Genomic DNA, 23447 nt, shown 5'->3' on the forward strand with positions numbered 1-23447 from the left:
CTCTCCTCCCACCTGTTTAGAATAATAACTATAATATCGATCCGACACCGGCGCCATCTCTCCGTAAAATGATGTATTATTGTTAATCAGTTCTTTTTTATAAAGTGTAGCACCACTATCGAGCTTTGCTCTCCACTATGAAAAAAAATTGATTCACCGAATTTATCCGCCAAAAGAATTTCGATACTCTCAATATTGTTTTTCTCGACAGGGTAATAGTAAATAGGATTGAATGTTTGATATTCCCCAGCTTTTGAATTCATGATACGAATGCAACGACTTAAGCTGTCTCCGACTAGCTGAGGTTTTATTATATCTGTGTAAACGTAAAGATTAGTTGATGAGGTTGCAATGCTTCTTTTTTCTCTTTTTCCTATGCTACCTTCAGCGTTAATCTCTACCCTGGCACTATCGATGATTTCAGTTAGCTCATCATCTGTCAACGTTGAGTCTTTAAATGGTAATCTAATAAGAACAGACGATAATAACGATAGGTCATTTTTTATCTTTTCCTTGCCTTTTCCACTAAAGCCTGACAAAGTTTCATTAAATAATCTGGCAAACGAATCATACGTCCCCGGAGACAACGAGTATTTTACTCCGCTCGCAAAAATTTGCACAGACCGTGGTAATATGCGTTCATGAACTCCAACCTGATTAATCCTTACACTCAGTCTATCAATATAACGCATTACTTCATTGGAAATGTAAGTTTGTTTTTGTGTACTGGTGGTAATATATGGTCTTGCAAATGCAGCCGCAATACTGCCGTAAGTACCAATGGGAATTGTAAAGTATGAACCATCTTGAAGTTTCACATTTATAACATCTTTATCCCCTCGAACTAATCCCTCTTCAGTCCGGGTCCTATTATCCTTCGGAGGTAATTCGTATGCTCCGCGAGACGCTGGGGTAAAGTTATCGATAACTGCAGGTGTGTCTTCGGGAACTTTTTTTACCTCAATAGAAGGAATCGAAATTTCCGCAGGTGTGTCTTCGGGAGCTTTTTTTACCTCAATAGAAGGAATCGAAATCTCAGCAAGACCGACATACCACTTATTGTTTTCCAAATCAATTCGATGACTCAACTTTGTTCGATAATGAGCGATTGTATTTCTCGGGAAAAATTCCCTCGAGCTATCGCTGGGTAGTGTGAGATAAAATTCGTTCATATTTTACGTACTGAAGAAGCTGATATCCATGAGTTAAAAGATGATGGGTATCCGTCCCATTTGATAAAGTACTCCAAATTAGGACCACTCCCTCGATGTCTCAAAATTTTCTCGATCCTGTACTCCGTGTCAGGAGACACGTTAACTCTGACTAATTCTTCCGCATAGAAACTACCCTTTATATCCTCCCCGTTAAAATCCACCAATTCATACGTTGGTAGGGATCTCGATTGATCTACGTTTGTAACTTGAAATATTTCCTTCGTATAATTTGGTGTGTATCCTTTGGTGAATGGAAGCCTCTCTTTGCTAATCCTTACGTAATCACCTTTATTAAATTTTGCATCCGTCTTCTTTAAGCATTTTCTCCGAGTAGCAATGATAAATGCATTTTTTGCATTCACTTTAGAGGGAGCGATCTCAATGCTAGAATGCGTACTATGGTTATAAGAACTAATGAGTTTTGGAAGCACATCGATATATTTGTAAGTTGCGTATTTTGTAAAATATTTATACATTTTTGTCTTGAGAGTTCGATTAAAGCGTTCCACGAGGCTAGCCTTAATTTCCGGGTTATTTGAGGTGTAAAACTTTACACCTTGATTCGAGAGAAAACTTTTAAACTTGTTATTAACAAATTCCCCTCCCTTATCGCTCTGAATTTTCAATGGTTTGCGCTCGTGAAATATGACCTTAAATGATTCTATAATTTCCTCTGGTCTCTTTGACTTGAGAGGACTAGCCCACGCATAACGGGAAAAAATGTCTATTACGGTTAAAATGTAACAGAACCCATTGTTGTATTTTTTCAAACTTCTCAAATCATTTAAATCGCACTGCCAACACTCATCTATATAGTTTACTTCGTAACGGTTTCTAACAAACTTTTTTCTCACCGGCTTGTGACGCGTGTACGCTTCTTGAGATTCCAACCACTCGCGAATTGTTTTTATCGGTACTCCAGTCGCTTTATTTAATTTTTTATCTGTGGAAAAACCAGCAGGATGTGCGGGGTTGTTGTACACGCTAGCTATTACGTCGTGTCCCACTCTGGTCCGAACATTTTTGGTACCCTTTTTCGCTTGGTTCGCCATGGAATTGCTCTCGGAGATGTCCATCGCTCCTTTGGAGATATTCTTTGCTCCCTTGGAGGTGTGCTTGGCTCTCTTGGAGTTGCTATTATTCGCTTCATTTTTCTCGGTGGAGAATCGCTTTCGATTTGTTCCTTTATTCGTGCCCATGTCGAATCCAACTCTGAATTTGTCCTCTTAATTTCGGCTAACCGCCTTCTCATTGCATCGCTACCCTCAACTAGTCGTGCTGGTGGTGAGTGTTTCACTATCGGAACGTGTACGGGAGATTTAAAGTCTGACACTGAGTCGAGATATTTATCGAGTATTCTTTTATACAAATGCCACTTGTCAATGTCCTTGAGTCCTTTCCTCGCCAACACACCTTTCATTTGCTTGTCCAATGTACTTAGCCTAGCCTTTGCATGGCTTCGATCAAAGACTTCGGGACTCACTACGAGCATTTTTTTTAAACTCATTTTCCCAGCAGGCTACCGATCACACCGCTTAAAATAGAACCTAATAATAATGGTAGAAATCCACCTTTTTGTACGAGAAGCAATCTTTTTCTCTTTAAACTCGTTCCCCGTTCAGCCAACGTTCTCAGCGTTTTTCGATGCTTGGATAATTTATGTTTCAATCTAATATCAATCTTATGGTTTCCGTTCAGCGTATTCAGGCAACAATCACAGATGGCTTTAATCAATTCGTTGTCGGAAGATTTTAATATCGCAGCGCGCAATTTCGGTCTTGCACACTTTAATGCATGGAGCAAATGTTTATTGTTCTTCAATCTTTTCATCGTGTTGGGGCATGTAAATGACGGTGGCCCCGTCTTCGGGAAATATTTTTGTTCTAAAACGGAATCTTTCGTCTGTATCCTGTCCGAGGTCCAAAACTAAATAACCAAATGGTTCTTGCGTAGCCTGTTTATATACTCTCTCCAATTCCCCCGATTTTTCCGGATATACCTGCCTAGCCAAATGTCCAAATTGTAACTTATCTCTAGGATTTTTGAACGCAACAATATACTTTGAATTCAAAGAAATATTTCTCGAATGAGAGCTTTGATAAAAAATGTTCTGTGTTATGAGAAATACTGAAACGTTAAAATGATGACTTCCTCTGGTGAATAATTTACACACATCTTTGCTGTAGGCTCCCTCACTCATCAAATCATCTATAACGTACAAAGTTGGAACGCCTTCAAATTCTTCAAAAGGCGGTATTTCAGAGTAAAATTGAACTGGTATTCGTATTTTAGGTTCACTTCCTGGGCTACAACACCAAACTATTGTATGTATAGGACTATTTAACATATGATTCAAGTTTTCTAAAAACCTTGTCACAAATGTAGTCTTCCCACAACCTGATGGTCCTGCGCAGATGCAGGTAAAAGGATGTTTCCAGGCTAACGTCATGATTAACACTGAAAATTATCATTTGTGAAAATGTATTTAACATGTCTCAAGGGACACCAAACGCTTCATCATGGGTTCGTTTTCGAGGTATTTTATAGTGACCCCAAGGAAGGGTATTAATACCATCTTCACAAATGTATCTTTTGTCATCAGTGGCCGTGAGAGTAACTTTATTCATTTCCATAGTGTAAATTTGATGTAATTTACTGCGGATAACGCACATTTTTCGAAATTCTGTAGAGTTTTCTTGTAAACAGTGGATATAATCATCGAAATTGATGCTTTTTGCAATAACTGATTTTGTGATTCCTTTTGCCTTCTTTTTATCGTTAGATCCGTGAACTTTGTACGAGTACAGTTTACTTCGCAACCCCACAAAATGGGTCATAATTTGTCCATCACATTCATCTTTAAATTTTCCTAACACTTTCTTGTTCTTTTCCGAATAACAGGGGTGGTTTTTTGGATAATTCGATGTATCAAATGTGTCTAGGTTTCCGAGCATATCACTGTAAAAGTCAGAAGTTTCTATGTCATATATGAAACTATCTGTGTCACTATAGGCTAGGGAAATTTTTCTATCGTACATGGGAAGCATTGTCCGGTAGTGAAAATCATACATTAAAGTTTTGCTGAGGTCTAGAACGCAAAAACCAATGTAAAGGGGAATATTCATTTTAATAGCAGTTTTTCTCAAATGAACACCGACAAGAGACTCAGTAAAGATTGTCCTGTCCAAAAACTGTGATTTATTGATTAGTTTCTCCAATATTTTTTGACTAGATACTAATTTCATGTTTATATGTTTGCGTACATTCAATAGAGTACGTCCGTAAAGGGAATTTGACATGTACTTATAGAAATCCTTTTCAAAGTCACTTGTCGCCATTTTTCTACGATTTGTATTGAGATCAATGTATGGTTTCAACCATGGGGACTGGTTAAACTCTATAACTCTATGCACTTTTACAAGTTTCATACCTAACGAGAGAGCCTGTTTCAGATTTACGTAGTGAATTACATATTTTGACTTGTCATGAAGAGTAGTCAGGAGTTTTTCATGTTTTCCACCGGGTGGAATCTTATTTTCAGGACAAAGAGGAAAATCAGAATGTAAGTCGTGAAGGTTTTGTGGGTAATTGAGATCGACTTCGAGTACATATCCGACTTCAGCCTCATCTGAAATATCCAGAATTTTTAAGCTTTCAATTTCCTTCGATGTTAACCATCTAAAATTTGAGCAAGGTAGTGGTCTAGACAATGCCCAACCGTAAAGATTGTTAGCATCCAGATATGTCAAATAATTCGTTTCTTTTACAGATTTATAATTATCCATATACCTATTGTTAGCATCACAATATCTCTTACAGCATTGCGAAATTCCACCTCGGATTCCCTTTTCAAACATTAACAACATATCATAGTCCGTCAACAATTCCAATTCTATTCTCGTGTATTTCAACATTGCATCAAAGGTTAATGATGGTGCCGTGTAATACCATGTAGGATCTAATTTGTACATGCTATAGCAGACGTTGCGAAAATTTTCAAAGACGTCGGCTAAAAGTGTCACATCGCTTTTCAGGTAGATATCACTATATTGTCCGAGAGTGTTACAGTTGAAGGTATTCCACACATTGATTGCATGTTCATAATCTTCGTTTGAAATATGTTCCATCGTAAGCCTACTAAAAAATTTTTCTATCGTTGGCAATTGTTTTTCATCGAGTTTTTCCCAAGAATCAGTGTATTCGTAGGGGTAAACTCCCTTTCGAGCGACAAGAGGTGTTTTTTCACCAAATATTTTCTTAGTAAATTTTAACTCTTTCAAATTTGTAACCAATGAGGCTAAAGATGCTGACATGAAGCGATAGGTATCGATAAATCTGATGCTGAAATTGTCATTAATAGATTTCCCGAAAGAAATATACTTTTCTTCTGAATTTGGAATAACGAATATCTGTCTCTCATCATAGTCCAGCTCTCGTACAATGAAATGACCATCATATGCTGTCAAGTTATGTACAAAGATTGATAGAAATTTTGGCATTTTATAATTGATGTTACAATTATTGTGTGCAGGTCCTCTATACATTCCTGTCAAATGGTCGTGATCCTTAACCCTATCCTCGTGCAATTCTTTTTCGCAAATGTGACACGTGTTAGCAGTTTTAAATTCTAATTCTTCCTCTCGAGTGAGAGGATTTATAGGAATTGTTTTTTTGTAAATAGAATATACTTTTTCAGCCTCCTGTTTCATGCACTGAATAAAAACTCGCGCTGCGTTTGGACCACGATAGAGCTGAGGTTCCTCGCATCCTTCTGGTGTCATTAACAAGTAGCAGAAGCTGAACGGCTCGTGTTTTTGTACGTTGAGTGTGAAAGAGGCATGGGGATTTGGTTCGCACGTGCTAACATTCTCGAGGAGACATTCAAAGTCTGCGTAAATCACATAAGGTACTCTAAAGGAATGATTGACATGCGTAAATTTCAAAGTTTTATCCTCTTCGCTAGGCATTACAATTTTTGTGGGTTCACCCGTACCTCGACATAATTCTTTGTGAGCTTCGAGTCTCGCTTCGTCACTGTAATGAATGAAGCAGCGTTTGCAAATAAAGATTCTACTACAATGTTTTGTAATTTGGGAGCGTACCAGTCTTTCAAAGTCCTTGATCCAACAATAATGAGCCGTAGTCTCGTTGGTGATATAAAGTAGGTTGCGATGGTCTTCTAGCTCTTGATCTACAATTTTAATTGGGTAAACGTTATTTTTATCGTCCAGTCCAAATAAATTTATGGAAATATTGTTCACACGTTCGAAAGTGGGGATATCTTTCAATTGGACAGGGTATGTAATACAATTCCAGTCGTATGCCTCATTACATTCATTCGTTTTATACAAACTAACACGATGAGGGTTTGTGATAATATTATTTGCCCAAATTGCATACTTGAAACATAAATGATCTTTGTTTTTAACGTTAATTACAGCCTTTTTCCTACTGATCTTTGTTGGGAGTGGAATGTAACTAGAACCTCTTAACGGTTTATACTTGTTGATTCGCAATTCCATTCCAATTACTTGATTCAATGTCCAACCGGAACCTTTGCCCTGAAACTCAGATTTCTCCTTCATTAATTTTGAAAAGGCCTCGTTAATTATTTCGTCAATATCATCAGACACGAGCACGCGACGATTTTGTGTTTTGAATGATGTTTCCATTTGCTCTCCCTCACCCTTTTTAAATTGACAAATAAGAACTATATTAAACTTTAATGAATTATTTTGATTAACAGAGTCACTTAATTGTTCAACTGTTGGTAGCTTAATGTCGTCTAAAAAGGAAACTACGTCACAAGCACCGTCTTCTTCGGGGGTAATCCAAAATGTTTTTACTCGCGATCCAACTGCTGATTCAATTTCCTTAAAACCCCTTCCTAGTTGCACAGTTACATTACGCCTATGTTCGTTAGTATTTTCATGCGGTAAGACTTCGTTCAAGCTATAAAAATTTTCACAATATATACAAAAACGCCTTCTTTTTAGTTGATCTAGTTTATCTTTCATTAAACTAAAGGATTCCATATCATCTATGACATCATTGTTAAATACAATTCGTTCATAAATATTAATAATAGCCTGCTCTAGGTCTTCTTTTGTTTTATATGTATTGTTTTTGAAATTGTTTATAATGTCTTGAATGTTTGACATGATTAATGTAGAAAATCTGGAAAGATAAAGAAACCCTTATCAAAACCTTATTCCCAATAGCCTACTGCTTTGATTATGTGCTATTCATTATACTCACGGTTGTAGATGGATTGAGGATACGGGTTCTCTCTCACAAAGTATCTGTTGGTTTGAGAATGCACGATTCTTTGGTTCACAGAGCAACGCAGAGATACTCAATTATTAAAAGCTGAACTGCAACTGATAACACCTCTCTTCAAATTGTAATATTTATACAAAAAAAGCTAGCATTCCCCCATTGCTATGACTGGAAGCTATCGCGTTGCGTTCGTTCCACTCGGTGATTATCTTACGAATGATTCTCTCACCTTCCCAGATTCAATGTGCAGGGAGTGGTAATTGGGGTATTCGAGGTTATTGGTCCTACCTTTTTGGTATATCGAAAGCAGAGTGAAAGTAGCGTTATTCGAGGTTAATTATCTTTCCTTTCTGATCGAATGAGTGCGAGGTGAGAGTAACGTTATTCGTGATTTAGGATCTATCCTTTCTGACTGAATGAGCGCGAGGTAAGAGTAACGTTATTCGAGATTTATGATCTACCCTTTCTAGTCGAATGAGCGGGAGGTGAGAGTAACGTTATTCGAGATTTATGACCTATCCTTTCTGGCCGAATGAGCGCGAGGTGAGAGTAACGTTATTCGAGGTTAATTATCTATCCTTTCTGAGCGAAGGAGTGCGAGTATGATATTAGCGTTATTCTATAACCACCATGTGAACTAGTTTCAATCGGATGAAGCCTGCTTTAACGCATCACTCGGAGTATGCATATAAAGAGCATGCATCGACCTGCAATTTTACCATTACGCTTTGAGATGTATACCATTTTGAATCGTGAGCAATTTGAGGAGGTGAATACTTCCTCATCAGCTATTTACAGACGAGGATATTATTCTGGTATTAGATTTCAATCGCTATACCAACTTTGTCTATCGGTGTTAACATCTTGTGTCGATAAAAAAACAGATATTTATAAGTTAGAAATACCTCGAACTATTCAGACTGATGCGGTGTATTTTATTGAATTATATAGGATGATTCTATGGAAAAATTGGTTAACATACTTGTCAGATGACTCAAAAGATCAATATGAATTAGAAATTTACAATTTTGGACTTGATTTTGAATCGCGTCTATCTCAGTATGCATTTCAACTGCTTCTTCAAACACCAATTAATTTTCTTCACATTCTGGAAAGTTGTATCGGAAATCCTATTCATGTCGTAATTATGAGTTATTACTTCTTGTGCAATTCTGGAAGGCTTATGTTTTGTAGGAATTGTGCTAGTAGAATTCGCCCACATAAACCGATGAGTGTATACGTTTATTCTCATCATACAGTTATATATTCATTAACTTCATTGGTAGAATTAATTGAAAAGGAAGATAATTGGTGCTCGAATTGTATTCGAAAACCTTTGTTTATTTTAATGGATCACTCAGAGTGTGCATATAGTTTTCAAGAACACAAGCCCTCGTCATTATTTGATTCATCATCTAATGATTCTATACCAAGAGAAACAAATCATTCATTTACATTCGCGTTTAACACGCATAGAAGAAGGCGACATCTGTGTCACGTGAAGGAATTTAATCTAGCTAGAAAGAGAAGACTCGTTCACTCATACAATTCAAGCGATACCTTTTACGATTCATCCTGCTCTTCAGACTGATGTTATGGCTGTACCCCCTCTCCATTTTTTCTACGCCATGCATTACTGTTCTTAACCCTTCACCTAGTATAAATACCTGCATTGCTTCCTTGGTTAATCACACTCGTCGTTCCACTGCAATCGTACTCTGACTTCGCTGCTACCGCCACCTCATACTGTGAAGAAGCTGCTCATCTGTTGACGTGTTCCTTCTTCATCACCAACTTTCCACGCAGTTCGTCAGCTCCTGCGACACCTAGTTCCCGCACCGTCTCTGCTGCCGCCTTCTACCGTGAAAAAGCTGCTCATCTGTTGACGTGTTCCTTCTTCACCACCAACTTCCACGCAGATCGTCATTTTCTCCAGCTCCTGCGTCTCCTGGTCCCCGCACCGCCTCCGCAATGGATACTGCTGCTGCCTTTAACGACGTCTCCTCCGCTTCTGTGACCTCCGCTGCAGACGCTGGCATCAATATTCCCTTGGACAGGGACTCCACCTTAATGGGGTACATATTATTTAGTTTATTTTGAATTTTATATGATATTATTTATATTGGAGGTAAGAATCCTTTCTTTATTTTTCTTGCTTCAGAATATCCATCAACGTCAGAAAATTACATCCACTCGCCACACTACCTTACGCTTCTTACTCAATGCCTGCTGGGTTTGATTTAACCGCTATCGAGGAAAGCATTATCCCTATGGGGGGTCGGGGTTTAGTCAGAACTGGACTCTGTTTTGAGATTCCAAAAGGATTGTACGGTCACCTAGCATCTCGTTCCGGGTTAGCGGTTAAGTTTGGGATTGCTGTCGGGGCGGGTATAATAGACGCTGATTTCCGTGGGGAAATAATGGTACTTCTATTCAATCATGGTGGCATGGATTTTTCCATTTCTCCTGGTGATCGGATATGTCAGATTATATTTGAAAAGATTGCCACGGGGGTTACGTTTAAGGTGACCAATGAAACCCTTTCAATGACTTCACGAGATAAAGGAGGATTTGGAAGTTCTGGTAATACCACTTAGTTTATTGTAATTCAATGTGTCTATTTACATGTCTACTTTTTTAAATTATTTCTTTCTTTTTCCATTAGATTGCTGACCTGTTCAACATCGTCGTCTCCTTCTACCTCTTCCACCTCTTCAGTAAGTATTTTATCAATTAGTAGACTTTTTAGCTGTATAGTTGAATCCCTAAAATTTTTTCCATTCTTTTTTAAAGGTTCGCCAGAAATTATTGGACACCCAATCGTCCAATGAATTTCTGAAGAAGGAGGAAATGGAAGATGGTGTTAAATTCAAAATCCTAAAGGTCGAGAAAATAGGCACTCGCTTTGGGGAGAAACTGATGGGAAAGGTAATTGTTAACGGAAGAATGAGAAAGTTAATTCTTCCCAGTATTTTTACTTTGACAGAGAAGGAAATAATGATGTATAATTATGGAGGGGACGAAGTTTATGTATTTAAAAAAAACAATTTAATTAAAATTGAGTAAAGAATTTATGTTGTATTTTTTACTTACCTTCCTTCCCGCTCACTCTCCTCTTCCATTTGCATCACACATTGAAGATAAATCAGCACCATCCATCCGTATTACATCTAGGGATGAATTAGCTGCATCAGTAATTGTGATGTCTCTCTGACTGGTATAGTTCCAAAAGTGATTACTGCTTCAGCATCTTTTCTGGTTCCGTAGCAGATGTAAATATTGAAGTAGTCTCCATATGATATCTGATGCATTTCTAGGCCTCTCCCGACATATTCCATATCTTCTACGTATGTAATTGAATCCACAGCTAATGTAAGATGTTCTATGCAAATCCAATATATGCAGTAACTTTCTTCTACTTCCCACAGAATAATCTGTATCATGATCTAAAAGAAAAAAAAACTTACTATTACTCAAATTCTATTATCTAACTCATAACGGAGATAATATAAAACTATAAGGTTTGAAATAAAAGTTGATTCAAAGAATTATTTGCATTAACTTATTTAAATTAGTATTTGCTACCGTCACATACACACTCATCAATTCATAGCTAAATCAATCGAATTATCGTGATGCGATCTGATACAGGGATGCACTTAAATTGTTACCTAACTTGTTACGGTTGTGTCGATGGATTTGTGATTTTGAATTCGTCGTAAGACATCAGATTTCTGGACGTCAGAACGAGACGTAAGAAGGAATAATAATTCCACGCGTAATCGGAATGGTGACAATACCCCTGCTGAAAGAATCACGTCGGCGATCAAACTATTTCCTTTCATCACCGGGAATATGGAGTAAAAAAAAAGCTATGATAGCATTAACGTAAGAAATGATAACCGTCATATACATGAAATTATAAGGTTTGAAATAAAATTTGGTTCAAAGAAATATTCACATTAACTTTTTTAAATTAATATTTCCCTCTGTTACATGAATGTACAGTAATACACTGGTAAATAAAGTACAGCATTCTCGTTTCTAATTTCATTTCGTCATCCCATTGTATAAAATGGTATCGCACCTTTTTCTCCTAGTTCCCCATTCCATACTTGAAGATATCCTCCGAAGGAATAACGACATGCAATAATATTACTGAACATAAATGGTTTATTCAATTTATTCTAACTTTGCTAAAATATACCTTAAAATAATGGAAAAAATCTTACCTTTGAGTCCTATCATGACGGTTGTATCTCCGACAATCCAGCTCGTATGTATCCATCGGGAAGAATGAGTTCTTCTTTGTCGCTGACGAGAGGATAAGTGGAGGTATCTTCCTTTGCTTCTTGGTAAGAAGCTTTAACACGTAAGGGGCTAGTCGTAAAATTGCTCGTAAACCTCGCTTGGGTGATCATAAATCTGAGGTGCGGAAGTCCATTGTTACAGCGGTGAGTGGAGGGTCCCTTTTGAGCGGTGCCGTACGTGACACGCAAGAGAGATGAGTGGGGGGGGGGGGGGGGGTAGGGAGTTGGCTCGGTGTTGTCCTCTCGGAGCCGAGAATGGAAGAGCTTGAGAAAGCTGAGGAGGACAGGAGGGGGGAGGGGAGAGGTCGCTGTGAAAGTCCGTCTGGTGATATCGTAATTAATGACTCCTTTAATGGATAATTGACCTCAATTGTTGCAAAACATACAAAAGCTAACTACTGGTGGATTCACAGAAATATGGTTGTTAAAATTAGGATCGCAAGTTATCGCAAAAACTGCATTCTGGACATTATTCTATATGCTTTTGTCTATCTCACAGTGCAAATAACTCCGTGTATTCTGATGTATAAACAAACGATAATTGCCGTTAAAAATAAAATTCAATGAAAAATCAACACAGTTTTTGAAAAATTATAAAAATATGAATTAACTAGTAAAATCAAACAAACACTGTCCATATTCATTTTATGAAGACCAATTTAATGTATAAAAATACATTGAAACCAATATTCGTAACAACGACACTGTAATGAAGCTACAAATTTAGCTATTTTCAACGGAAAAAATTTGGTCGCTAAAATCACTCCGACATGCTCTACTTTAAACAGCTGTAAAACTTATATTAACGTATTCCATGCTCTGTATGGTATCCTATCTTATAGAGTACATGCTTAATAATGAATACCAACTGTTTTTGGTTGATTTGCGCAAACTTCATTTTTCGACTTTTGGCCAGCTTTTTTGGATTTTGGCCCACTGTGCGCCGGTTGGCTGATGGGAACTTTAACGAGAGGAAATCACAGCTACTGTAATTCTCATACCAACAATTGATCGCGAAAAGTGAAACAGACGAAAGTCAAAATTTAAAAAATCGAGTTGGAGTATGGTGAAAGAATTGTTTACGTTTGTTTTGAAGTGATGGTTAGCTTTGAAAACGAAGATGAGCCAATATTTTCGGTTTTAATCATTGACGATCTAATGGTCAATCATCAGTGTGTCGTTAAAATAAAAATACTCGCCTCGAATTGTGAATATTTGGCAAGTACAAGCGTTAATTGTATGAGTGCTGATATACGTGTAAACCATAAATTACACGGAGATAATAAATGACTATTTGTGAATGGATTGAATCAAGGTCGAGTCCCTTTGCAAGAAATAGTGGTAAATTAACCTTGTTTGTGCTTATTTCACGAGAACGAAGATTCACATTTGTATTGTGAAACCAATCGAAATGGTTTTCTATTTAGTAGGCCACCAGAGATTTTAGGAACATTTTGAGGCTACTATGTAATCATAATGACGATAAATTTTAATCATACTTTTGCAGTAAGATATATCTTCTTGGCGTTAGTATGGCCCCCTAGCTAATTTATCATCATCTCTGCGTTCCCTACGGAATTAGGAACAACTTGCAAGTTGTGAATAATCAAAGCCTTTCCCGTTTTCAAAGTACTCACCATGGCCATAATTTAAATAACAGAATTTATAACCAACCACCGTCTAATAGAAAAATTCATCAGTGTTCATTAAAACGATAACGAGGCTTCTATCACTATGATGTCATTGTTATGATCAATTAATTTATGGTAATTCCTTTGATGATTTTTGTGTTTTTATAGAATCATTTTTAGTTTTATTAAAATGTTCACAATAAGGAGGTAAATTCAGTCATGTGCCACTCGTGTAACAGACTCGAAAAGCATTGAGCCATATAATTGTCAGCTAGCAGCAGATATTTCATAACTTTAAATTATCTCATCTTATTTATGACGACATCTTATATATGACTATATACTGTTGAGAAGCAATACGTTTCATGAAATCCATAATCTCTGGCAAATAAATTTTCAATAAGGGACACAACTAAGTTTAAATTTCTTCATTTGAGAGATCAACACCTATTGGATGACACCAAGTAACCCTTACCTTTGAAGTATAAAGTAAAACATATTTTGATACTGGCTGTCAATAGTGTAGTTGCTACTGTAATAGGGATGACCGTGAGTCTTTATGATAATGCCATCGAAAATGTATTCATTGCCTTCATAAAATTGAATGGATGTTCAGAAATCACTGATCATGTACATAGCTTCACAGTCGAAAATTTAAATTAGGGAAGAATGAATAAAGCTTGAATAACTTGTGCATAACCCTACCACAGTTACTTCAAGGGCTCTTGCCATCCAATTATTAAATAAATGTACAGTTTGCAGCAAACCTTACGTACTTTACAAGTAGGCTGCATGTTGTTATGACAGTATGCATCTGCAACAAAATATTGCAACTCTTTTTGGCTCATAGCTTATGATGGGGGATCTATTCTTTATGTAAATACTATTTTTGCAAACCTTGTGTGAGAATAAGTTTTAAGTGCTAATGTAACTAACTTCATATCTAATCAACAGCAAGGCTTGTATTGTATTTAAGATTTAAGGAAATGAAATGGGTGTAAAGATAATAAAGTTGCTGGGTTCAATTTGTAAAGAATCTGTTGAAAAACATATCTAATCAGAATAAAAGCATGAAATTTCGACTCTCAGTGGTGTTTATGAATTCCTTACTATACATGAGATAGGTATTTTCTTTTATTCTCAGCCCATTAAATATGAAGCTTTCATTGAACATGTTTTAAATATTTAGCAGAGTACTAAATTATACAAAGACAGTAGTGGATCCAGGATAGGGACAAGGGGGTGGGCTAGGTGAGGTTCAAATTCCAGCTGTAGTGGGGGCCGGAAATATACCACCATTCTATCTAGTGTAAATTGGATATCCAAGGTTAGTAAATTGGATACCCTCCTTAGCTCCCCCCCCATGGATACATCACTGTACAAAGATACAGTTATTTATAGAGCATTTAAAGAATTTATTTGTATCAATTGCAAAGCATAAGGATTCCATCATGATGACTCCTTTATTGCAACTGTCTTTTTGGGATATGGGTTTTCAATGTAATTATGTTGTTACATGCTGTCACTGTAAGTAATTTTTTTACAACCTACTTCTGGGGTAATCCTTTTGAATGCTGTACCAAGTAATCTCGGAATGCACCTCACTGACATCACTCACTTATAATTAACCCTTTCGCGCCGGACCTTCGTTGAGGGAAATTCTTCCTCAATACGAGTCTCTTGAAAGTTTTCTTTACTCCACTGTACGAAGCTTTTTCGCGTCGACTGAAGGCAGTGGTTCCCTCCCTAACCATTTTTGGACCCAACTCAGTGGGGTGCCGATCCCTTTCCTCGGCCTCCGTCCCAGACCCTAGAGGGATTAAAAGCCCCTTCCTAGGACGAGTCCGCGATCAACTGGCTAAAATATTAGTGCAAAATATATAAAAATATTTGTTGTTCGCATCGATTTTTTACATTCAAAATGAATTTGGTGTTTCTTTTCTGAGCGTGCAGAAATTGTAAACGAAGTTCTAACGTTGATATAGACGAATTTAGTATATTTACTAGTTGGTCTATAACTTCGTTGATATTAACGTTAGAATTTTGTTTGAAACTTCCATGTGTTCGGCAAAAAAAGGTGAATTCATTTATAGCAATAGATATGAAAAGTAAGCAACAAATATAGTTTTGGAAAACACACTGCAAATAACAGTAGTTGACCGCATGGAGAAGATAAGAAAGGGTCGACCTGAGCGGCCGAAGATTGGACTGGGCTCGCACTAAGGCGGATCACGAGGGGCGACCGCGTCCGTGGGTCTATTGTGTCCACCACGGTCACTTTTTTCGACCTGTGCCGCACAGGCGTGGTATTCGTTGCTTAGGTTAGGAAAATTAACGCCGCACAGGTGTGGCATTCGTTGTTCATGGAAAAAAATCGTCGCCGCACTGGTGTGGCATTCGGCGCGAAAGGGTTAACGTATGTGCTTCCATTATCATAAACGCAATAATATGACTTCCTCACATAATTTTATCGTACCATGTTCTATTTATGAAGTGATTATTAAAGCAATTTCCCTTACATCCACTCCACTTTCATAAATCTATTAAGAAATTTGCCTTTGTGACATGAACATTCTCATAGACTGTTTCTCATTACATACGTTGCAGCTATGCATGTTAAAATATATCTCTAGTGATGCAGATCGGAGCAAGACAGATGAGATAGAGATAATCCTTGGAATAAATAAAAAGAGGAGAATTAAAGGGAAAATCACAGCACCAAAGTGCAAATAGAGTCTAGTTAAGATATATGGAGTAAGATTTGCTATGGAACTCGTATTTCTGACCCAGAAGGAGGATAAGAATAGAGGTATACAGGAATGTATAGATAATATTGACAGAGGAAAAGGAAGTAGAAAGTGAGGTGAGGGAATTATTACAGGAGATAAATTAAATATAAATGATGTAGATGAAGTGAATATCAAGATTGAAATGCTGAAAACTGTGATTAAGGTATGGATTTTGAGTAAAAAGAAAGGGCAGGGACAAGCCCTTGGATAGAATTGACTTTGCAGCATCGCTTAGCCGTTCGTCTGTTAGGTTCACGATAGTACGATGGTCCTTTTTAGGGCCTTGGACCTCATCTAAGGGATGCTGTCTGCTCTTGAGTTTGTAGTACTTCTTAATTTGTTTCTCCTGGATTGAAGAAAACTTCTTGCGGGATGATTCAGACGTAATTCGGTCCAGAGTATCCCAGTCAGATGCTGTCAGCGAGGAGCTCAATTCTAGGTGTAGTCTGTATAATTCTTCTGAACAGTGGTGAATGGAGCGGCGGTTGTTGTGGATTCTCTCTCTCAATATCGCTTCGCTGGTTCGGCGAAGAATTCTCATTGCTGTTGGTGTCTTTAGATGATGTTTCACTGTGACACAGGGTGGCAGAGTGTCAGAATCACGGCATCTTTGAAGAAACGCCAAGGAGGAGAGAAACTTTGCCATTGCTCCAAGCATAATTCCCAAGGAAATGATCGTGACTGGAGTAGAGGCTGCCATTCGCGGTCTCCCCAAGAATTTTGCTGATGAGATTCGAGAGGACGTGTCGCGGATCCTGAGGAAAACACGGCCACCTAAACCAAACACCACAGCAGCGGAGAGGAAGGCATTACAGGAGCTAAAGAATAACGAGGACCTCCTCATTATCCCCGCGGACAAGGGCAACGCTACTGTGATCATGAAGAGATCAGACTATAATGACAAGATCACTACTTTGCTGAGTAGTGCCACCTACAAAGAGTTAAAATCCGATCCGACAGCCAAATTAGAACGATCTACTAGGAGTATCATCAAAACTTCCTCCATACCTGCAGAAGTACAAAGGAAACTCCTGCCATCAGCGTCCAAGCCACCTAGACTCTATGGACTCCCTAAAGTCCATAAAGAAGGCATTCCACTCAGGCCTATCGTCAGCAATATCGGCGCACCCACCTACCTCTTGGCTCAATACCTGGCTGAAGCACTTCAACCCTTCACCGGAAACTCGTCGTCCTTCGTGAAGAATTCAACGCACTTCATTGAACGACTTCAGGAAACTACTGTGAAGAATGGAGATCTGCTAGTAAGCTTTGACATCGTGTCTCTTTTTACCAACGTACCCATTAACGACTCCATCAAGATCGTGGAAAAGCTCATCGATAACGGATTACCCAAAGATTTTCCCAGGCTTGTGGAGCATTGTCTTCGAAATTCATTCTTTTTATGGAATGACCGTTACTACGAACAGAGTGATGGCGCTGCTATGGGATCTCCATTGTCCCCTGTGATCGCCAACCTGTTTATGGAGGAATTTGAGAATTAGTGCTGACTTCTTACAAAAAGAAACCTACCCTCTGGATCCGATACGTGGACGACACATTTGTCATCTGGCCACATGGAGAGCAAGAATTGGAGAATTTTCTACGACACCTCAACAACCAACATGATTCAATCAAGTTCACCATGGTTGTGGAAAAGGACGGCTGCCTACCCTTTCTTGACGTACTGGTGACGAAGAAACCCAATGGAAAACTCGGCCATGGAGTCTACCGTAAGGCGACACATACGGACCGATATCTGCACGCCTCCTCACACCACCACCCTACTCAGAAGGCAGCTCTAATCTCGACATTAGTGCACAGAGCATACTCCATCTCTGACCAACTCTCACTTCCCGCCGAAAAACAACATTTGGTGACGGCCCTGGCCAGCAATGGATATCACAGTGACATGGTCCTTAAAAGGACCGCAAAGATGGAAAGAAAACTCAAGAATAAGACACCAAGTCCAAAAACGGAGAAACCCAAGGCAGCGGGTTATGCGACAATCCCCTATGTGGCTGGCACCAGTGAAAAAATCGCGAGACTCCTCAAAAAATTCGACGTAACAACACGCTTCAACTGTGTTAAGAAGACTGGAGAACTTCTTCCGACTCCTAAGGACCGTATCTCTCCTCACGCCTACGAAGGAGTTTATGAAATTGAATGCAGTTGCGGTATGTCATACATCGGACAGACCGGGAGAGCCGTGAAGTGCCGCATTCAAGAATATAGAAGAGCGGTGAAAAACAAACAATTCCATTTGTCGGCTGTGGCCGAGCACACTCTCAGTGAACCTGGACACGACATCAACTGGGAAGAAACAAAAGTTATCGCCAGAGAATCCCGATATTTTCCGAGGATCATCCGAGAGGCGATTAAAATATCCAAACATCCTCATAATTTCAATCGAGAGGATAGCTACGCACTCCACAGCACATGGAAGAGACTCTTCGCCCCATACCCCCACGCTATTGGCCGCAAGGCGACCAATCAGGGCGAACCTACACCACTGGGGTGCCTATATAACGGCAGCCAAAACACGGCATAATCACATCGACCTGAAGACGCCTGCTGGAATGCAGGAGAAACTGTTGTCACCAACACAACCACGACGCGGTGAAACCCGGAAGATGCAGCCTACAGTACAATATACACTGTTGGTGAAATGATAAAAAAGGTTAACAAGTACGTGTGAAATTTTTTGTGGGAAAACATAAAAATAAGGGTGTAGTATCCTTCAGCGAAAACATCCACTGCAGGAATACGCCCACACAAGAAGGGGGGCGTGAAAAACCTGTGAAAAACTACTACATATCACTTTGTCGTAGGCGCTGCTCAGTGTCATGTATATTTACCAGCTAGTTGTTTAAGTGAAAAGTGCTTTGTGTAACCTCCTCTTAAAGGATGCCAATGGTGATGAGTTTCTAATTGAAACTTTAGGATTATTACATTCCCTACGTGCTGTAACGGTAAATGATTTGTTGTAAAGTGGAATGTCTATATATTGAAGTTAATAGTGATATTTAATGTAAATATTATAAGTACTAGCATTACATTAATATTGCGGCATACAACAGTGCCAATGAAAATTCAATTGGCCCATTGGCTCAGAAGTTAGTAGATGTTTGCGTTGCTTGCATGAAGTCCATCCATTTTAGTGGTGTAAACAACTTGATTTACACTTACTGTCAAAACCGTATTTGTCTTCATTATATCTAAAATAAAAGTTATTGGAACGGAAACCACGGGGAAACCCAGCGGTGAAATTCCAACAACTAGATTTTGCGCATAAAAACGAGTGCTTTTTTTGAGAAAAAATATTGTACAGGAAATAATATGGAGCCAAAGATTTTTTTAGTAAATGATTCGACGTAGAAATAAATTCTCTTTCGTATGCTTTTTGCTGAATTGAAATTGACTGCCTGGTTTAAGACGATAGAGATCCTAAAAACTCGGGAGTTTTGCTTTCTTTTCAATGACGGTAGTCACTGTGCGCCTACATCAGCATATTTAGCACTCTTTCCAATACCCATCCTGCCATCCCGGGGTTGGTTGACTCGATGGACTTTGTCAGGATACAGAGAAGGAGACTGTGGGGCAGGAGTTGGTTGGCATTCCTGGGATAAGACGTCCGTCTTTCATCCTCTTCGGCATTCATTCTTGGAAGACATGCTCGATAGAAGGGAAAGGGATGTGGAGGCTGCCTTCACGAGAGACAAGACTCCAAATCGATTTCCCATCCACGGACGACACTTCGCTTGTCGCGCAGGTATCGAGTCGAGGGATTGAGGCGATCATGATACTTCCTTACGTGTCCTTTCCCTCTCGTCCTCAAATCTTATCTTCCTGACCCATGGTCCCTCACCTACATCTCGAAAATAGCGTCGGGCGTGCCGAATTTCCTCTCATTTTCCCGCGTCTAACCAAATCGACCACATCGCCCATCGTCAACACAATGTCAACAGGAAATAAAAAAATTCAGTTTTACTTTGGGGCAAAATTAATAAATCGTCCGCATAGTTAGTTGCCATATGATACGTTTTACGACTTAGTCGTAATCTTTATTTGGCCCAGACTGCGCAAGTGAGGGTAGCGGACGGAGAATATGGGTGGGCAGGCATTGGCCGAGGTGTAAGGCAAGGCTGTCCTGTATTGCCGCTTTTTTTAACGTATACGCTGAGGAGATGGTAAGAGAAGCGTGGGACGATTTGGAAGCTGGAGTGAAGGTGGGAGGAATGATGTATATATCGGTAAGGTTCGCGGATGATTAAGCGCTGATAAGCCAGTCAGCGAGGGGACTACAGGCTCTAGTGGGTGCGTTATACGAGCGGTGCGAGGAGTATGGGATGAGGATTAATCACAAGAAGACGAAGGTAATGCGGTTATTTAAAGTATCGCGAGCGATGGTTGTGAGACTCAAGATAAAAGTAGGTGGGGAAAAACTTGAACAGGTAGAACAGTTTAACTATTTGGGCAGCACATTAGAGGAAAACGGACACAGTTACAAGGACATCAGGAAGCGAATTGCACTAGCAAAGGAGGCGTTCATGAACAGATGAACAGGAAGGAGCTTCTGACAGGATCGTTATTTAAGAGTTTGATTTTGAGTGTAGCTCTCTACAGTGCGGTAACGTGGACACTGAGGAAAGAAGACGAGAGAAGATTGGAGGCATTCGAGATGTGGGAATTGAGAAGGATGGGGAGGGTGAAATGGATGGAGAGGAACAGGAACGACGAAGTACTGGACATGGTGGGTGAGGAGAGGCAGCTTTTAGATTACATACGGAGGAGACAGAAGGTATGAGAGAATGTTGAAAATGGTGTTAGAAGGTAGAATGTTGGGTAAACGAGGGAGGGGAAGGGAAAGAATAGGATTTTTAGATAGATTGAAAGAGAGTAGGCGTTACAGTGAATTAAAGAAGGCAGTGCTGGAAGGAAAGGGAGGCTTCCAGATCACTTCTTGAACACTCCATGGAAACCTACCTTCATCGGTAGAATACCAGAATCTTATAGTAATTTTTTATAACTTTTAATGCATTTTAATTATAATTTATTTGTGATTCATGTCAATTAATGGCTGATTGAGTACATTCTCTGTTAAAACACTGGCGGACGTTTATTTTCTTTATTAAGTGTAATGTGAAATGGTTTCTGTTACATCACAGTTTGATCTTTCCCTTTTGTTGACGATATTGTTACACTGCTCTGTCTACATACTGTCGCCGGCCCGCGCAGAATTCGTTTGTTAGGATTACTATTTTCTTTCTTTTATTTTATTCATGAATCGTTTCTGAAACAGTTCATTGTGATGTACAGTTATTTTCTCAAAGACCTGCAGCTCGATTCTGTAAATTTGATATGACCGTCACAAGCGGATTTCGTCAATGTATACACGGCTTTGACGCTGGAGCGAATCGGAAACTTTTTAGTGACATCACTATCACTTCCGCGTCCGTGAAAGTATTCACGCCCGAGAGAGCCTGTGGTAGCTTCGTCGCGGCTAATTTTTCCTCATGAATTTTCGCTGTGATTGATAATTAATAGCACATTATTCATTCATTACGATGGTGGCTATTTTATATTGTCACTTCCCATGTATAATATGTATTAAAAACAAATAAAAGAAAATCGTTAAGTTAAATTTACATACGCCTACTATTTTAATTGGTTGGCCTTTATTGCAATTGAAGTTGGTGAGAAGTTAAACCCTGCGCTGAGGGTTTGACAATTATCTTATATTTGTGCATCTGCTAGAATGTACAAGTCAAATACTCACAACTTATAATGTTCATAATAATTTGGAGTAGAACCAATTGTAAAAGTATTGTACGGTATTGAATGCTAACAGATGTATTTAATATTGGTTTCGTAAGTTCAAGCCTTCGATTTGTTTTTATTAAGGAGAATGGAGGCTCTTCACATAACTCCGCTACTTTTGCATGAGCATCGATGTCGATGGAGGCAACAGATGCACATACTTCGGCGGCAGTAACGCGATATCAACAATCCCTTCGAGATGCGGGAAGAGCATTTAAGAAGTGTTTGTCCCACGTATCTCGAGGATTGGCGATGAATATTGTCACTGAGCTCACACCACGATTAATTCTTAGACGTTTAGATGGCTTGCCGGGGCATGCTTCAGTACGTTAAGGTAAAAAATAATCATCTATTCCATATCTTCCATGCATTCTTGCTGCCGTTCAGTAATAAGGCCAACGTGATACTTTTTTCTGTTGACACAATAGAAATACTAAGACACGTAAACATCTCGTCCTCTAACAGAAACTGTTAATAATCAACTCGTATTCGCGCCAGAAACATTTTCACCAGTATAAATCGTGAATAGTGGCATGTGCTTGCACTATCAGACATATAAACGCAGATATCACATTTACAGAATCGAGCTGCAGATGCCTCAGAAAATACAGGAAATTATTAGTTTGGCAAGGTGTTTTTATGTGAGCTGGATAACATTTTTAAAAGTTTGTTCCTGATTCACCCAAAGAATTTTTCCAAGATTTTGCTTCTGATCAAAAATTTGTACTGAAAGTTTCTTTCTCAAACCGTTCAAAGTATAATTTGAATAGTGCTGTGAGAGTAATGAGTTTCATTCAGCTAAGTGACGAAGTTCGTTTTTAAGATAGTTTTGGAACTCAGTTAAGAGGCTCCCAGTTAAGTCGGTGCCTCTCAGTCTCAGAGCTCTCTGGATTGTTGATAACACACTACAAAGTTGAGGGACCCTATGAGGGAGTAGTGCAGAAAACTGCCATCCAGAGGACTCTGCTCAGTCTGACGTGGTTTGTTTGTTATCCCGGCGCACAGTGGTCTGGGGAGCGCTTTTTTCCGGACAAAAGTCGACTGTCCCATTTGTAGAGGTATATGATGGTGTTACACAACTTTAATATATCTTCTAATGCATGTATAATGACTTTCTCAAAAAATAAATACGCATTCGCTTTTTTTCTGAATAATTATACTACAACGACGTGTGATGCAATGGTGGTCTGAAAAACACTTACGCATTTATAAGTCGCCAAATCCAGTTTTACACGAATGAATGGATGTTTTCTCACTTAGAGATAATTACATGACCATTATGCTTTGGGGGGAGATATCTTTAATGAAAGTATTTCGTGGAATAATTAATTAATGAATCAATAATTATAGGAAGCAAATAGATATGAGGAAGTAAAACAATTACTCCTCATCATTAGTTTCTTCACT

General features: G+C 38.8%; 1 protein-coding gene and 1 long non-coding RNA gene across 5 annotated transcripts in view; one reads left to right on the top strand and one right to left on the bottom strand.

Annotated features, from left to right (window-relative positions):
* The window catches only part of LOC124161954 (deoxyuridine 5'-triphosphate nucleotidohydrolase-like), an 86020-nt gene that overhangs the window by 43332 nt on the left and 19241 nt on the right, over positions 1-23447 (top strand). Inside the window, exons 1-4 of one of the 4 annotated variants that reach the window (XM_046538233.1) lie at positions 9465-9568; positions 9655-10076; positions 10159-10210; positions 10287-10555. The exons of 2 other annotated variants lie outside the window; for them this stretch is intronic. In XM_046538233.1, the coding sequence (XP_046394189.1) occupies positions 9465-9568; positions 9655-10076; positions 10159-10166 (534 nt within the window). In that variant the 3' untranslated portion in view covers positions 10167-10210; positions 10287-10555. Of the gene's footprint in view, positions 1-9299; positions 9569-9654; positions 10077-10158; positions 10211-10286; positions 10556-23447 lie in introns of those variants that run through there. One more of the 4 variants, XR_006865452.1, reaches the window with a different exon arrangement.
* Positions 9481-11962, bottom strand: LOC124161957. The gene is made up of 3 exons (XR_006865455.1): positions 11726-11962; positions 10587-10939; positions 9481-9559 (listed from the first exon to the last, which is right to left on the bottom strand). It is a non-coding gene; the product is annotated as an uncharacterized LOC124161957 (long non-coding RNA).

This window comes from Ischnura elegans, chromosome 7, assembly GCF_921293095.1.
Source record: "Ischnura elegans chromosome 7, ioIscEleg1.1, whole genome shotgun sequence".
NCBI classification, from domain to species: Eukaryota; Metazoa; Arthropoda; class Insecta; order Odonata; family Coenagrionidae; genus Ischnura; species Ischnura elegans.